Consider the following 18892-nt stretch of genomic DNA (forward strand, 5'->3'; position numbering starts at 1 on the left):
ACCAGTATAATGCGGGAATACATTTAAGTTCTAGGTCGCCCACCAGTATAATGCGGGAATACTTTTAAATTCTAGGTCGCCCACCAGTATAATGCGGGAATACATTTAAGTTCTAGGTCGCCCACCAGTATAATGCGGGAATACATTTAAGTTCTAGGTCGCCCACCAGTATAATGCGGGAACATTTTTAAGTTCTAGGTCGCCCACCAGTATAATGCGGGAATACATTTAAGTTCTAGGTCGCCCACCAGTATAATGCGGGAATACATTTAAGTTCTAGGTCGCCCACCAGTATAACGCGGGAATACTTTTAGCTCTAGAGTTTGGAATCAGTAGCCCCACCTGAAGACGGAAGGTTACAACAAAGATCCCCAAGCAGGAAACCATAAAATCCCCAGCACCAAGAAGCAGACAACTGCAGAGGCAAGCGCGCAATTCAAAAGGAAAAAGGAACGCATCTCAAAAGAAGCAGTTTGGGAGCGTTGTAGCATGCCCAGTATGACGATGCTGATGAAGAAACATACCACTGAAGAAACCATTGGAAAATTTAAAGAAGAAAGTCGTGTCCCCAGCGGATCAAGCAAAGTGATGAAACTGGCATTCAAACGTCAGCAAAGGACCAGCATCATCTCCCAAAGTCACAAGATAAAGGCATCGGAGGAAAGTGGTAGCCGACAAGAAAGCAAGGCAACAAGAACAAGTTGAAGATGGATGAGATTTCAGGATCCTCAGTTTAGCTTAGCTTCTTGTTTTCCTTTGAGCAATGTAATAGGGAGATCGGTTGAGCAGTAGCATCCTACATCAGCATACAACAGCGCACAACAACAACAACAAGCACTACAGTCACACGGTAGTCCCAGCTACCAAATTTCCCGAACTACATTGACCTGATTCCTGTTTTCAGCCCAGGATATGTAGGAACCCTCTGAAGCAAAGGTTCGGTCAAATCTTTTTCAAAAATGCTTCACACGGAGTATTCGGACGGGCAAAAATCGCTCGCTTATCTTTGCGCGAAAACCCTTCGTGTCTTCGTGCAAAGAGGGGCAGCTGTAAGCACGTGATTTTTGCTTTACGAGCAATCGCTCCAAAAGAAAATAAAAATAGTGACAAATGATTTCGCTGTACAATTGTTCGAGTTTTTCGTGACATGTGTTGTTAGTCATTTGTGGATCTGTCCATTTTGCATTTAATCATTAACAAACAAAATACAAAATATGCATGTCAGGGTGATTAAACCGTAATTCGGTCAGTAAAAGAAAATTCAAAAAATATATGTGCATCATTCGTTCTAGGCTTTTAGTTAACTTACCGAAATATTTTTGTGATAATTGTGTTAAAATGTTGCATTGTTGTTGGTTTTAATTTCATTATTTTATTGTTTGTTATTTCATTTTTTGTTTTAAAAGAAAAAATAAAATAGAAAACAAAAAGAGGGATTGAAAAACGGGTTAGGCCCAGGAAATAAAACAAAAAAAATGGGCCCAAACCAGCACAAGTCCGGTCCAGACCAGGCCTGCCCAGGCACCTCCTGAAACGACGTCGTTTCAGGGACGGTTAATCTGGGCCGTTCATTTCCATTGATCCGATGGCCCTTATTAGCCCTCATGACCCGACCCATTCCCGTTTTTGACCGACCCCTTGATTAACCAAACGGCACCGTATGGTCTAGCCTCCCCAATCCTGGCCATCAATTTTAATCAATCCAACGGCCAGGATTGAATCAGCCTCCCCGTATATAAGCCTCCTATCACACCCCACGCCCCCTATTCTAACCCCCCCCCACTCATCGTCTTCATCCAAACACTGAAGCCCCCCCCCCAAACCCTAGCAGCCGCCCTAGCTTCCCTTTCACTAAAGCCGGCGGCATGAACGCCGATGACCGCCTCCTGAACACCCTAGGACCACCTCACTGTCCTGAACACGAATCCACTAACCACGAGCCTCGAATCACTTTCGTTCGTCTCGAATCTTCATTTGAAGATTTGAGTCGAACCCGGATCTATGCCAAACCATCCCATCTTCATACCAGACACTCCCCTGACCTTCCTCGTGACCAAACCAAGCTTGGTTTGGTCCGAATCTACCCACAACTCCTAAAAATCCAGATCTGGAAATCCAGAACTTGAAACACATGCACCTGGGGAACCCGGCCAGTTTTGACATGGGTTTGAGGTCTAATAGACCTTAATCAAGGTGTTCTCATGTGAGAACACCCTGATTAAAGTTTGTTCGGCCTCAAAAATTCGAAGTTGAATCAGATTTGGGTCTGTTTGATTTAAACATTTTGGTAAGTTTTCCTTTCTTTTGTTTTATTTCTAAATAAGTTGTCAGCATATCTCTTTGTGTTTGGTTGTTATTTTGTTATTTTTTTTTGGATTTCTTTCATCTCTGTAAAGACCTTTTATTTGGTCAATTGTTTTCTGTGTATGATTTGAATGTATTCTGTGATGAACATGTTCGATTAGATTAGTCGTCAAATGAATAAACTTATATAGGTTCCCAGTAATTGAACACAAAATTGTCTGATGCCCTTTAGGTCCCTGAACATATTGTTTATGTGAGCGACTGATTATTACCTGCTATAATTAGTATAGTCGACTCGATAAATGTCGTTGATTAGTTTCTATAACTAATGAATCAAACGAGCTAATAATGTCGCATGACTAATTGATACTTTGCCACTGATTGAAGGCCCCAGCATTGTTTGAAATAGTTTGTTTGCATTGAAAAATGACTGAAAGGTTCAGTCTAGGCAGTCCTGAATTTGAACTTTCATCAGTTCAAAAATGCCCTGATGCTGCAAAGGGTCAAGACAGTGATAACCAGGGTTTAACAGGGGTAGTCTGGGGTTTGCAAAGAACAAAAATGATTAGTTTAAATGAGCTGACAAGTAGGGTACTAATTTGGGATTAAATTAATGCCAATGGGGAACAAGACATAAGAGTATGGGACTTAAATTGAATAAAAAATGATGCCCATAACTCCTGATTAAACAAAACCAGGCGTGGGAATAAAGGGGGCTGACACCAAAAGATGCTTAGGCATGGGCTTTAAAGAGTATGGGCAGGCTGCAAGTTGCAGCAAAAAAGGCAGCTTAACTGCACTGGTTTTTGGCTTATAAATAAGCCATTTGAGAACTTAAACAGGGCTGAACTTTTAGTCTTCAGAAAAAGAGAAAACAAAAGGCTGGAAAATTTTTAGTCTGAGGAGAGGTCTTGTGAGTTTAAAGAAAAAGACTGAAAACATAAGTTAATTTCCAGTAAACACTGTAACCAAACACTGTCTGAAAAGTTGTATAAGAGTTCATATTGGTCAAGCTGTCTCGGACAAGTTCTGTGGTTTGCATTGACTGAGCTGCTTGTGATTGCTGAACTGTTGGTGTTGTTGCATTGAATACTCTGGTATTGCTGTTGTTTCATCACTCTTTCCTGGGATTGCTCATTTGGTGCTCGACTATTTGCTGGTTTTCTTTGTTCTGGAAAACATTTGTGGTTCGTACATAGACTGTTATATTGAACCTCATTTAATGTATAATAGTTTACATTCTTGTTTAGATACTGAAGGTAGCCTGTGTGCCCAGTAGATATCAATATATGGTGATTGAATGTTAGTTTGTATATGTAGGCTGATAGATAAAAGGGTCCCCAATGCAGTAGGTTGTATCTTAGGTTTTATAAGGTTAGCATGTCTTTAAATACATAGAACTATCCATGTTAGTTAATTTTGTGTCCTTTTGATAAATTGTCCCCCTATAATTGGCAAACCATTGCCTTAAAATAAACGGCGCAAGCCTGCACTCCTCAACCTCACAAGGGTCGAGCCCAGGTCGAGGACAGATCAGGCAGGCCCGCATCGAGCGAGCAGTGGCCCAGGTCTGGCCAACCGCGCGTGGGCTGGATTTGGGCCCAGGATTATTTGTTTGGCCGACTGTGCACGCAGCTTCGGTCCCGACTTGTTGTTAAGCATTTCCGAATTCCATTACAAACAACTTGCAAGCATGTAATTAATTAGGACTATCCACCGTTTTCAATTGATAGAGACGAACACGACAAGAAACGTAGTTGCTATAGGATATCCTTTTAAAATAAGAACGAGATGAGCCTCGATGAAAATAAACAAAACACGCAGATGCGGGGCCCTTGTTAAATGTAAATTATTGAAGCATTTAGTTTCCAGGACGGGTTGTTTAGCAAATCTCACAACCCTCCTAAAATAACAACACGTTAGTCTCTTTAGGACACGCTTTAATAAACCTTACCTTCCTAAACTCGGGTGCACATTTATGTGACCCAAATCCAAATCTCGACGGATTCGAAATGTGTTTCTAATCACGGGTACATTGATTGTGATGTGGTTCGAGATGCGTGTCCATGACGTTGCAAATTCATTTTTGAAAAAAATAAGAATGAGATGAGCCTCGCCAAATAAAATACAATTGCGGGGCCCTCAGTAAATATTTGCTTTAAAAATTATTTAGACTTCGGGATGGACCATTTAGTAAAATTCCACGGTCCTACCCAAAATAAATACGCTAGTCGCTTTAGGCGCGCCTTTAACAATTTAATTTCCTTAAACTCGGGTGCACATTGATGTGACCCAAATCCAAATCTCAACGGAGTCAAAGTGTGTCGACGACCGCGGGTACATTGATTGTAACGCGGTTCGAGATACATTTTCACAACGTTGCAATTCTTGATAAAAACAGTAAATGATAAAAGCGGTTAAAAGTTAAATTTTGCACATAAGTTCAGACTTGTATAAAATCAGATAATCAAGCCGAATATAACAGTTGAGCGACCGTGCTAGAACCACAGAACTCGGGAATGCCTAACACCTTCTCCCGGGTTAACAGAATTCCTTATCCAGATTTCTGGTACGCAGACTGTAATATGGAGTCATCATTTTCCTCGCTTCGGGATTAAAATTGGTGACTTGGGACACCCTAAATCTCCCAAGTGGTGACTCTGAAATAAATAAATAAATCCCGTTTCGATTGTCCTTTAATTGGAAAAAACTCCCCTGTGCCCCCGCGGGCGCGGAAAAAGGAGGTGTGACAGTTGCAAGTCACAATCGTTGGTTCATCGTCAAGGCAAGTAATAGTAATGTTGTGTAAAATAAAGTGAATGATAGAAAAAATAATAAGAGAGAGATATATAATAAACTGAAATGCTTCGATTGAATTCATAATTGTTTTGAATATTAGAGCTCTTTTCAAAATTAAAAGACAATGCAGAAATAAAATCAGCTAGTAAAAGGTACAAACGTGATGCATGGTGCTTTTGTTTAGCCTTGCTACTCCGAAGCTTTCCGGGCCCTGGTGGTTCTGATTGACCAATTGCTGAGGCGCTCTCCTCGGTTCACAACTTGTATAGAAGGGCCTTCCTCCCTTTCCTCCTTGAAAATAACACAGCAATCCATATCATCATCATCCAAGAATAGATTCTTCACGGCTGCCAATGTTTTATCTTCCTCCGACCCATATATAGTATCTGCCGGCTGGAAAATCTGCTCCAGGTGAGGTATCGGATGCTCCAATGGATAGTGCCAGAATGCACGAACTAACCTTTGGGGAGGGGAATAAAAAATAAAAAAAAAACAAAAAACAAGGTAACAAGTTAGTGCAGATTATGAGGAAAAATGTTGCAGTATTTAAACACATTGTGCAAGAATATAAATCGCGTCCTAATTTGGGTGCTTCGTTGTGCCTGAGGTAGGCCTAGCGACAAATTAATTTGGAGAACTTATAATGCTAAATGCCTCATTTTATTGATAAAAATAAGACGAATCCAAAACGATACTAAATAACAGAAAGTAAAATGTCACTAGTGGCCATTGGCCTTATTACATTAAAAGCGAAAAGGAAGACTCCTAACTACTTGTTCCCAGAAGGGCCTTCTTCAGGTAGCATGTTCTCGTTGATCAAGTCCTCCAGCTCACGCAGATTTTCCAGTAAAAATGCTATCGCTAGACGTTCTCTTTTGCCTTCCTCGGCATTTTGACAGTCGATGACTCTTTTCCTCACTTTCCCTTCCAATTCCAGCAAGCTGTACTCCAGGTATTCTAGCTTCTCACTAACCTTGGTGACTCTCTCTTTCCATTCATTGATTTGGTTGCTCGATGGGAGGTTTCTCCACCAAGTCTGCAAGAGTGAAGGTATGTTTACCATACCGAAGTCAGGAACTTTGTCATTCATTTTCTGCAAAACAAAAAGGGTTAATACCTCACCCCCACCGGACTCGACTATTTAATACCAATAATCAGCATAAAAAGCATTAAGTTCTCCAAATAAATGTACAGAATATGGTGGCGTCCGTTTGGGTTTCAAGGAAACCCAGTGGACTTCGGACAGGGCTATATTAATGAGTCATTATGTGGACAACATAACTGACTCGGCTAGGTTTGACCATGATGCATGCACAGTTAAACAGAGTAAGGTTTCTATCGGGGTATTAGACAGGTACCCTTGAGCGGACAACTCAAGAGGGAAAGGCACGTAACCGTCGACTGCACCACTTATCGACTGGTTTTACCGCAAATACGCCTTTGCCGAATTTAAAGGGTGATAATATTGGAAGAGCGCAACCACTCATTATAAGCGTTGCTATGGTATTTGTTTGGCACGAGTGGAATATGATGTTGAAGATGCAGTTTACAAGAATGAAACAAATTGACATGTATTTCCACGTTCATAAGATAAATGATTACAATAATTGCAGTAATTACAACAGTATTGAAATAAAGCAGTAAAGGAAAGCAGTTAAAGGAAAGAAAAGACATGAAGAGTCAAGTCAGTTTCGTAGTGAAAGAATAAAAGATAGTAAATAAAGCAATTAATGAGACAGTAAAGTCACAAGCAACATGCAATGGTAAAAGCCTAAAGAATCCCCAGCAGATCGCCATGCTGTCGACGCCCCCTTTTTCTCTAACCGTGGGGTCAGAAATCGGGTATACGACATTGGGAGGACAACTCTATTCCCTTTCGAGAATTGGGTTTAGAAGTTGAAGAGTCGCCACCTAATGATTATAGTGCATTAGGACACTTTTTAGAAGAGTTTAAGATGAAGAAACCAGAGATTAGGGTTAGGGATAGAAATTATCTCGAGGAGAAGATGTTAGGCACCCCTCAAGATCCACTAGTGTGGTCCCGTCCATGTTATAATTGTGACTTTACAAGTAAACAATCAAGGCTCAAATAAGGACTTGCATATAACATTGCAATTAGGTTGAAAACTTTTGAAGGCAAGTAGAGAGGGCAGAAATTTATGAAAAAGGATTTGAATAATTTTACAAGAAGAGATGAAAGCAAATAAAGGGAAGGGGGTCCTAGGTTTATGATTAATATGGATCACTTCAATGCAATATCCAACAATCACTCCTCAGAAGAGGGGTCGCACGTGATATTAGCGCACCGGTCATCATATCCATATTCTACTCATCTCACCCCATTAAGGTATTAAAGCGCGGAATGGTATCGTTACTTATTGCATGTTATTACCCATCCAATCCTATAAATCCTAGAGGGTATTTAGGACCACTATTCCTACAAGGTAAGGACTAGGCTGAACCCTTAGGTTTAAAGGACAAAATGCTAAGCGACATACATAACAAGTAGGACTACACATAAAGGGAACACAAATGCAAATAAAAAGCTCACAGATCCCTCCACAAGTAAACATATAATCAGCACGTCTCAAACACATTTAAGGTCTCAAAGATAGGAGTTTTCAGAAAACATGAATAGATAACAGCAATTGAGTTTAGCGACAGATAAAAAAAATCGTTAAAGCATGGTTTTTGAAAATCAAGTAGTGACAGTAGCTTAACGAGGTGCGGGACAAGTATTTAAAATAGCACGATTCTGGGCAGAGAATGGTAACCCAGTAGTTTGAAAACATAATAGAACAAGAATCAGAAAATCAGTGAGAGTAAATAGATGCACAATTTCAAGATTTTGTTTCCAGATAGAGCGGGAGTTTTTTTTAAAAAAACAGAGTGAACTTCAGCAAGAATGGGAGCAGCAGAGTTCAAAATTATAAGAGGCTGATTGGTCTTAAACAGGTAAAACATGATTAATCAATTCTTATTAGGCCTAAAGTTTGTCTAGGCATCGTATGCATTGCCTAATTACCTTAAAGGGGGTGAACATGCATATTAATTCCAGTTTTAAAAGGATGCGGTTAACCAAACTTGTATTATTAGATTAAACATACTGGTGAGGCGTTCAACAATTGCAACTCAGAAAAAAATAAAAACCCTAAGTAACAGGATGTTTAATGCACATAGAAGCTCCTAAAACATGGTCTCTAAATGCTAATGAGAATGCAATAGTAATTTTATAACAGTTACTTGTTGGTTATTAACTAATCGTGATTACGAAATGAGTATAATAACAGACTGAAAGTAAAGAGCCTAAAGCAGGATTACTAATATGTGAGATGCATGTCCTATACATGATATATATTGCGCAAGTAGGTAAATAAAGTCCTATAAGCATGTTTTTTACCCATTACTTGAACTAAGCATGCATAACCCCTCCCATATTCACTATTCGACCCCAATCATTCGTTTACAAATTATTACAAACCAAATATAGCCGAATTACAGTAATAAAGAATAAAAAATAAGAAGTTATTCTATAGGGAGCCTTCAGCCAGGCCCAATCTTCCAACCTCACTCCTTTCGAGTTTCACAGCCTTTGTCATGGTCTGGGTGCAGCAAAGCTCCCTAAGGCCCCATTGAGTCCCTGGCAAATACCAGCACCCAAACATTTACCAAAAAATGTTGAACAAGTGCAGTGTGGAATTACCAGCCTTGTGCATCAAAGTTCAGTGAGTACTCAGAGGTACCCAATGCAATGCTTACACGAAGGGGGGTAGAACCTAATCTCTAAGAGTAGTGAGAGTGCGTGATATAGTTTTAAGGAAATTGAGTTGAGAAAAAAAATAGTTTAAAAGGGATCCACATAGAATCAGTTCTTGAAAGAAAAACAATAGAAGAATGTGACAGTTTTGTAAGAAGGTGAGTAGGACAATCTCAGAACTAAAATATCACACATAGTTCAGGGAAGCAAACACAAACAGAGGAAAGGGGAAATGGGGACAAGTAGTTCACATGTAAGAGCATAGTTGCACATACGTAGACATCAAAGAAAACATTTCGGAACTTAAATAGTCATAACACATTTCATCCCAAAGTGCTCATGGAATAGGTTCAGGATTATTTAGTAGCTAGGAAGGGTCGTGAATATATGCTAATAATGTACTGGGGTTAGGGGTAAGGAAGAACTGTATTAAACAAGTAAGGGAAGCAGTAGACATGCTGAATTAAAGGAAGGGTAATCATATCAATGAACTAGCAAAAAGGCACACTAATTGCAATGAAAACAGCAGAACCATAAGTAGAAGCATAAAAGAAATAAGAGAAAGTGAAATATGCATAAAAACATGTTGTTTTGGAAGCTGTAAATCAAATAGCAGACATACCAGTCAAGAGTGGGATAATAGAGCAGTAGTGTGCAGGGAAGTAGAGCAGTAGTGTGCAGACCAAGAGAGAAGCAATGTATAGAGCAATAAAATAGTAGAGTAACAAGTTACTCAGTCTTGGCTTTTAGCCGACTAGGTAACCAGTAGTCAATAAGAGAAGCGAGTGAGAATGTGTAGGACTGTAAGAAAGAACAGTGAGTATGATTGTGTGTGTAAGAGAGAGTTCAGAACAGTGTGGTTGTTCGTCTGTTATGCTAAACAGGGGGTAGAGTATTTATATTTTTTAAAACAAGTAAAGAATAGGGTAGCAAGTACACAATTATAGAAGCAATACCAATTGGAATCAATCACAGGACCAAACTCCTTTTAATTAGGGAGTCATGATTCGAATGGGTACAAGTTATATCAGATAAGGAAAGAATCCCTTAGACTACTGAATCTACCATAATAGGAGTAGTAAAGCATGTAACATGTAATAAGGGCCAAATACGTAATATTTCAAGTAAGGAAAATATATACTGAATATTTGAAAGTATGTTTATGCGCATAAATATGGTAAAAATATAAATTAACTCTGAAAAATTAGTCAAAGAATCACGGATGAGACTAAAATCACAAGGAATTAGTTCTACGTAAGGAAAGCATCTCACAAATAAAGAAGTGATTCAAAATCAGTGAAAAACTTCTAAGGAAAACATATACAAAATTAGGGATTCGAAGAGATGCACAGAATCAGCATAATATTTGTTAAACAATGAATAATTAGACTTATTAAACACAATAGGCACGAAAATCAGAGAACCCTAAGCAAGAAATCACAGAAACAGTAGAAGGTTGGAACCCTAACAACAAAATTAAAGCATAGAACTCGGAGAATAACCCAGTAGATCACACAAACAAGCAAATAAAATAAACACAAACATATAGTACTCAAAATCAGAAGATAAAGTGATTTCGAAAAGGGGTTCAGAAACCCTAGTTTGAAAAAAAAGGGAACAAAATGTTTAAAACTTGAGCAATCGTAAAGATCAAGTAGAGAGTAGTGTAAAACATAAAGGTGTGAGTTAAAATCGTTTACAAAATACAAAGATTTAAGAGGTCTGGGTAGAGATTAGGGTTTCATAAGAAACCAGTGAGAAGTAGGAGAAACCTGGCTGTGAAACTCAACAATAATGGTGTTCATAGCACCATCGGATCAAAACCCATCCGAGAAAGGCCGAAGACAAACCAGGCAAAGCTTTCAGTGACCATATCGTATGGTGGAGGCTCCTGGGGTCTCCAAGATAGAGGGAATCAGCGAGATAAGGTTTCACGGCGGCTAGTGGTCGAAAGAGGTGAGGCTGGAGGTGGCCGGATAGATGGTGAAGGCCATCGGAGAAGAACCAGAAGGTTGTAGAGAGAAGGAGGAGAGGAAGAGACCAAGTAGAGAGATAGACCGATCTTGATGAAATGAGGGGTCAGGGGGTAGTTAGAATTTAATTAAGGAAACGAAATCTGGGCCGTTGATCTCATTTGATCAATGGCTCAGATTAAATCGAAGCTGGGCCGAGTTATTCGGAGATTGGGCTGGGCGGATTTGGATTGAGTATTGGGTTAATTAAAAATCTGATGGGGTGGGTTACAATTGGGGCTAAAATTGCAATAATAATAGGTTATGTATTAAATAGCCAATTTCTCCCTCTTAATTTTATAAAAATAATGGAAATGATTTTAAAAGAAAATTAAAAGTACTGAAACCATTAGTAATACAAAAATACTAGAACTGATTTTGCAATTATAAAAATACTATTAATCGAAACATGAGCTATAATTGCAATTATATGCAAATTAGCTTTAAAAATACCAAATAAATTTGTAAAAATATGCAAAAATCACCTTAATTATATTTTGGTATAAATATGATAAATAAATAAATTATTCACCAAAATGATAATTTTGGAAATAATTATTGGATTTTGCACTGCTAAAATAGACAATAAATTGATTTTGAAAAATCCTTAAAATTTGGGAAAAATATCAAAATACTTGGGCATGCTTATGTATGCACATATATGTTATTTTGAAAGTATTTTGAGTGTAAAAAATACTTAGGGAAAAATTGGGTATCAACAGGCACAAAAAAAGAAAAGAAATGAAGAGAAGGAAAGGCAAGAAAAAGAAAGAAAGAACAAAAAAGAAAATGCAAAAAGAAAGTGAATAAGTTGAAGAGTTGAAGGGATTCAAAGAAAAGTAATGATGCAAAGCATGGAGAAAGCAAAGAAAGAGAAAATGGTTATCATGACCAAAAAAGAGTGATGTTAAGTCTCTCTAGTTCCCCTAAGGAAAAGAAAATGCCTCAAAGAGTTGGCAAAACATGAGTCGATAAGAGAAAATGGAGTGTTTAAGGAAAGATGAACCTGTTCTATCATAACATATCCAACATTAGTCCAAAAGCCTTCACTGCATTCCAAAAAAGCCCTATGTGATTTCAAGACGAGTGAGCTTACATTAGTGGTGATCTACATGAGGGGCAAGCATATGGTACATATAGTCGTACTTGTGACATTCTTTTGAGAGAGACGAGAGAACCTTTCACAAATCTTTGAATTTCTTGCTACATTCTTAATTGAGATATGCTAACGGAGAGTAGAGGAGGAGTAGTTTGGGATCCACAATGACCGACATGAAAGAGCGAGCTTCCTTGATAAATAAAGTTAACTCTTGATGCTCAATTGTCACATTAGAACTATTTGTGCTTAAAAGTTCAACTCGTTGCCTTGTTGATAATTCATAAGTGTTGTGGGTAATTGTTGGTCCCAATTGATGTGTGATTGATACATCTTTGATTAGCTAAAATAGCTCTTAACTTGTGGAGGTGAGAATTACCTTATTTGACTGAGGACAAGCAAAAGCTTAATTTTGGGGGAGTTGATAAATTTGAAAAATGATCCCCCGAGATGAAATCCAACTCAAGAAGGAGTGGTATGAAATCAAGGACAAAAACAGGCACAGAAGCTCAGAATTGTGGACCGCAGATTGTGAAGAAACTCATATAAGAGACCTGTGCAAAATGCGGTCTGCACATGACATGTGCGGCCACAGAAACTGGGCAAGAGCAAAAGTTCATAGAACCTGCCTCTGAAGTTCTACAGAAGTGTGGACCGCACAATTATTGTGCGGCAGCAGACGATCAGTTTCACGGCTGCAGTTATATTTGTGCGGTCCGCATAAGAGCAACGTGCGGCCACACTCAGAAATATGGCAGGCCGCAGAAAGAGAGATGTGTGACCGCAGTTCATAATTATGCGGCCGCGTTTCCAATCCTGTTAGGCTGAAGCAAAGTGCGGACCGCACATGCAATTGTGCGGCCGCAGAACCTCTAAAAGGGCATTTTTGTTCGAAAATTCCAGCCCTGTATAAATAGAAGAGTTTTACTTTTTTAGGTCAAGTTTTGACATCAGCAGCTACACTAGACGGTTTTCTTTACCCTTTTTAGTAGTTTTTGTTATTTTGAGCTTTTTGAATATTGATTTCATCCTTTTAATTTATAAATATGGGTTTAATTATCATTTCTTCTTCTATTTCTTCTATCTTAAGCATGAGTAGATAGATTTTCACCCTAGAGTGTAATCTTAATGGGTGTTTGATTTATTGCTTGTTTATGGTTGGGTGTTTATTGTTTGGCCTTATTCTTGCTTTTAATTGTAGAACTAATTGTTGCAAATATTAGTTCATGACTATTTGATTTGGTCTCTACTTGAGAAAGAGAGACTTAGTCTAGGAAAACTAATAAGAAATTGGGTAAATCAAGAGATTGATAGTCCCGATTAAATGGTTGGACCTAGAGATAGTAAGATCCGATTTGAGTTTTGTATCATCCACTTTGTTCAATACACATTTGGACATGAGAAAGCAAAATTGGGCAAAATTACTTTCTGACCAAGAGGTGTTGAGTGGGGTACTCAAGTGTTGATAGCTATAATACACCCCGACCAATAAAACAAGCTTTAAAATCTACAACTCCGTTAGGCAAACACCTAGGTAAAGGTCATATCCCTAGGCTTTTTATATCATTTGAAAAACAACAACAAAAAACAATTTCTTAGTTTCATTTCTTAATCTTGTAATCTTATATTAGAATAGACATAGAACAAACACCAATTTGTGAAAGTGTAACTTGAGATAGTTCATACTCATACATTGCAATCTATACTCCTACATCCCACGTATAGCTCCTTGTGGAATTCGACCCCGACTCCTTATTGGGTATTACTATTACAATCGACTATTTCATAACCTTGAATTGAGGTGTGATCTTGAGCGAGATCACCTACCACATCATAATATACTATAATTTCTATCTATTTTGCTATAAACAAAGTGAAAAATCTTACTAATAGAAGAGTTAGAAGTAGTTCTGAGTAATAGTCGTTAGCTTGACTCAACTGGGCATCCTCAACTAATTTTGATGCTCGAGGATTGCTGAGCAAATTCTCCAATAAGATATGATTTAGCCTGTGCCCATTCACTTTGAAACTTTCTATTTCGTCCTGGTTTTGAATCTCAATTGCTCCATATGGTGATACATGTTTTACCACATACAGTCTCGTCCATCTAGACTTTACTTTTCTGGGGAACAATCTGAGTCTACTATTGTATAGTAAGACTTTGTCCCCTTCATGAAACTCCTTTCGCTTAATTAGGCGATCATGCCACATTTTAGTCTTTTCCTTGAAAATCTGTGCATTTTCATACGCGTCCAGTCTAAACTCCTCCAATGCATTCATCTGCGCCAACCTGTGTTCATCGGCAAGACTAAGATCAAGATTAAGCATCTTAATTGCCCAATATGCTTTATATTCTATCTCAACAGGTAAGTGACACGATTTTCCATCACTAGTTTGAACGGTGAACACCTTATGGTTATTTTGAATGCAGTCCTTTACGCCCATAGAGCTTCCTCCAAATTTATAAACCAATCTTTACGATAAGCACTAACCATCTTTTCAAGAATTCTTTTAAGTTCATGTTTAGCCACTTCAACTTGCCCACTAGTTTGGGCATGGTACGGGGTTCTTGTATTGTGTGTGACCCAATACTTGGACAAAGCTGCACTATTCAAAAAGTGTGACCCATTGTCACTGATAATCACGTGAGGCATCCCAAAGAGGGTAAGGATGTTCTTCCATAAGAACTCATACACCACCTGAGCATCATTAATCCTAGTAAGGATTGCTTCGACCCACTTAGAGATATAGTCAATGGCTACTAGGAAATACTCATAAGAATGTGATGATTGGAATGAAGTCAATGCCCCAAATGTCAAAAATTTCACATACCAGAATGGAGTTGAGAGGCATTTTTTCCCTCTTACTAATATTACCTCCCATTGACACTTGTCACATGTAGCTATAAAAGCTCGTGCATCATTGTACAAAGTAGGATAAAAGAAACCAGCTTCCATGACCTTTGTTGCAGTACGATTTCCACCATAGTGTCCTCCAACTGCTCCATCATGGCAGTGAGACAAAATGTTTGCCATCTCTCCATCAGGCACACATCTTCGAATCAACCATCTGCACACAACTTAAACAATAAAAGGGTCATTCCAAGAATAACATTTTACCTCACTTTGCAACTTCTTTTTCTGATCGGAGGTCAAGTCGTGTGGCAACCACTCACTAGCCAAGAAGTTGGCTATGTCGGTGAACTATGGTGGTCTATCAAATATTAATGCAATGGAAAAAATCTACTCATCTGGGAACTCTTTCCGAATGTCCACTGCTTCAACATGTGGTTTCTCCAATCGCAACAGGTGGTCAGCCACTTGATTTTCTGTGCCTTTCCTATCCTTGATTTCTAGATCAAATTCTTGCAGCAACAAGACACACCGCATCAAACGCGATTTGGACTCTCTCTTACTCAGCAAATATTTCAGTGCTGAGTGATCAGTATGCACTATTACCTTGCTTCCCACTAAATAAGATATGAACTTGTCAAAAGGAAAGACTACTGCAAAGAACTCCTTCTTCGTGGTAGCGTAGTTCACCTAAGAATCATTCAAGGTCCGGCTTGCATAGTAAATGGGTTAGAACAGTTTATCTCTCCTCTGCCCCAGCACTGCTCCTACTGCCACATCACTGGCATCGCACATTATCTCAAAAAGCTCACTCCGGTTAGGAGACACCATTATGGGGGTACTCACTAGCTTTTACTTGATCAATTAGAATGGTCTGAGACACTCCACATCGAATACAAATTTCACATCTTTGGAAAGTAATGCAGTTACGAGCTTGGTGATGCTGGAATTTTTTTTAATGAACCTTCTATAGAAACTGGCATGCCCCAAAAACCTTCTGATGCTCTTCACTGAGGTTGGTAGTGGGAGCTTGGCTATCACATCTACTTTAGCTTTATCGACTTCAATACCTTCAGCTGTGACTTTATGGCCCATGACTATCCCTTCCCCTCGCCCCCCCCCAACCATGAAGTGACATTTTTCCCAGTTGAGTACTAGGTGAGTGTCCTCACATCGTTTCAGAACAAGTTTGAGGTTACTCAATCAATATTCAAAGTCATCTCCAAATAGAGTAAAGTCATGCATGAACACCTCTAGACACTTCCCGTTCAAATCTTAAAATATTGATATCATGCATTTCTGGAAAGTAGCTGGTGCGTTGCATAGTCCGAAAGGGATTCTACAGTATGCAAAGATTCCGGATGGGCATGTAAAGGTAGTTTTCTCAACATCCTCGGGAGAAATAGGTATTTGATTGTACCATGAATATCTATCTAAGAAGCAATGACACCCGCGCCCCACCACCTTCTCCAATATCTGATCAATAAAAAGGAAAAGGGAAGTGATCCTTCCTTGTTGAATCATTTAATCTCCGGTAATAGAAGCACATCCTCTACCTAGTAACTGTTCTGGTAGGAATTAGCTTGTTGTCCTCATTTTTTACCACGGTCATGCTCCCATTTTTCGGCACAACCTGTACAGGGCTAATCCATTGACTGTCAGAGATGGAATATATTATACCTGCATCCAGCAATTTGAGTATCTCTTTTTGCACCACTTTCTCAAGATTTTTGTTCAATTTGCAATGTGGCTACACCACTGGTTTGATCCCTTCTTCTAATAGGATCTTGTGCATGCAGATTGCAGGGTTGATTCCCTAAATATCGGCTATACTCCAATCGATTGCATTTTAATGCTTCCATAGTAACTCCACAAGCATGTGTTCTTGTTCATATGTCAAATCAGCAACAACAATTATAGGAAAATTGTTAGTCTCCAAAAAAGCATATTTTGAATATGTCGAGAGAACCTTTCAATTGCAACTTCTGCTTGCTCTTTTATTTCTCAAATTATTCTTCGTCTACCACCCGGTTCTCATCTTTTAGTGCCTCAACTTCCTTTTTGATCTCTGGATCTTCATCCTCTATTTTGCTTAAGTGACTAATGCATCTTTCTAGTGAATCACCTACCAGTTTATCCAGCTTGTGTTGTTCAGCTAACACTCCCACCACATCTAGTTTGAGACAAGCATAGCCATATGCCTCATCACATGGGTATTTCATTATTCTCTTCATTTGAAATACCACTTTCTCATTTCCCACTTGTAGCATAAGTTTTCCCTCATATATATCAAGAATAGACCCGCCAGTGTAAAGGAATGGTCTTCCCAAGATTATAGGTACCTCTTTATTCACTTCCATATCTACCATAATGAAGTGTATTGGGAAAATAAATTTGTCTACCCTTACTAGAATGTCCTCAATTATGCCCTCTGGTATGATTGTGGTCTGCTCAGCCAGTTGCAAGGATATCGGCATAGATTTGATCACTCCTATCTCTCCTTCTAATTTCTTGAACATTGATAACGGTATCAAGTTAATGGGTGCACCTGAATCGCACAAGGCTTTGTCAAAATTTTTGCTACCCAACGAGTAAGGTATAGTGAAACTGCCAGGATCCCCACACTTCTTAGGAATTTTGTTCTGTAGAATAGCATTACAGTGGGCATTGAGTTTGACCACTTTTATTTCCTTGAGCTTCTTTTTGCTTGAAAGGATTTCCTTCAAAAATTTTGCATAGGCAGGCATCTGTGTGATCACCTCTATGAACGGGATGTTCACATACAATTATTTCAGCATCTCCAAGAATTTCCCAAAGCCTTTGTCTAATTTTTCCCACTTCATTTTTTGAGAAAAAGGTAACAATGGCATGTGCTTGCTTTCCCCAACTGCGTTGCTCACCTTCTGCTTATCAACCTCCTTACTGCTAACGTTCTCCTCGGGTAGAGATTCTCCAATTTTCTATTCTTCAGCTATCTTGGTTGAGTTGATTTTCTTTTCATCCCTTGGTTATGCCTTGGGATCTGATAATGTTTTCACACTCCTACGAGACATATCTTTGATTGTCTCTTTTGGATTCTTTTCAGTGTCTGCCGGCAAAGTCCACGGTGATCTTTATGACAATAATGTTGCAAGTTGCCCCATTTGTCTTTCCAAATTTTGGATGGTTGTGCCTTGCTCCCTGATAGTGGTCCCTTGAGTCTTAAGTTTCCCATCAGATTTATTTATAAATGCCTTCATTAGATCGTTTGAACTTGAGTTGTTGGGCTTTGGAGGTTGGTATGGTTGCCTCTGTTGAGTTTGGAAACCAGGAGGTTCTTGCACTGGTGCTCTGGGATTTTGTTGTTGCCATGAATTCAAACTACCAGTTAAAGAACTCCATGAGAAATTTGGATGTCTCTGTCCCATAGAATTGAAATTACCACTTCCTTGGTGGTTGCCTCTAGTGAAGTTCCCCACAATGTTGAGGCAACTACCAAGGAGGTGGTAATTTCAGTTTTATGGGACAGAGACATTTAGGGTTCTCATGGAGTTCTTCAACTGGTAGTTTGAACTCATGGTAGCAGTAAAATCCCAAAGCACCAGTGCGAGGACCTCCTAGTTTCCAAACTCAACAGAGCCAACCATACAAACCTCTGTAGCCCAACAACTCAAGTTTAGTAGATCTAATGAAGGCATTTATAAATAAATCTGATAAGAAAATTGAGAATCCGGGAGCAAAACATAGCCATCAGGAATTTGGAAAGACAAATGGGGAAGCTTGCAACATTGTTGTCAGAAAGTGCACCGGGGATTTTGCTGGCAGACACTAAAAAGAATCCAAAAGAGACAATCAAAGCCGTGTCTCTCAAGAGTGGGAAAACATTGGCAGAGACCAAGGCAAAACCAAGGGATGAGAAGGAGATCAACTCAACCAAGATAGTTGAAGAATAGAAAATTGGTGAATCTCTACCCAATGAGAATGTTAGCAGCAAGGAGGTTGATAAGCAAAAGGTGAGCAGCGCAATTGAGGAAAGCAAGCACATGTCATTATTACTTTTTTATCAAAAGATGAAGCGGGAGAAATTAGACAA

The 18892-nt window shown here is 39.0% G+C and overlaps 1 protein-coding gene across 1 annotated transcript; it reads right to left on the reverse strand.

Annotated features, from left to right (window-relative positions):
* Positions 1–16829: 16829 nt before the first annotated feature.
* LOC104236311 (uncharacterized) lies at positions 16830–17567 on the reverse strand. The gene has a single exon (XM_009790209.1). It carries the CDS (start codon positions 17565–17567, stop codon positions 16830–16832), a length of 738 nt encoding a protein of 245 aa, XP_009788511.1.
* Positions 17568–18892: the final 1325 nt, after the last annotated feature.

Source organism: Nicotiana sylvestris, chromosome 1 (assembly GCF_000393655.2).
Source record: "Nicotiana sylvestris chromosome 1, ASM39365v2, whole genome shotgun sequence".
Taxonomy (NCBI): domain Eukaryota; kingdom Viridiplantae; phylum Streptophyta; class Magnoliopsida; order Solanales; family Solanaceae; genus Nicotiana; species Nicotiana sylvestris.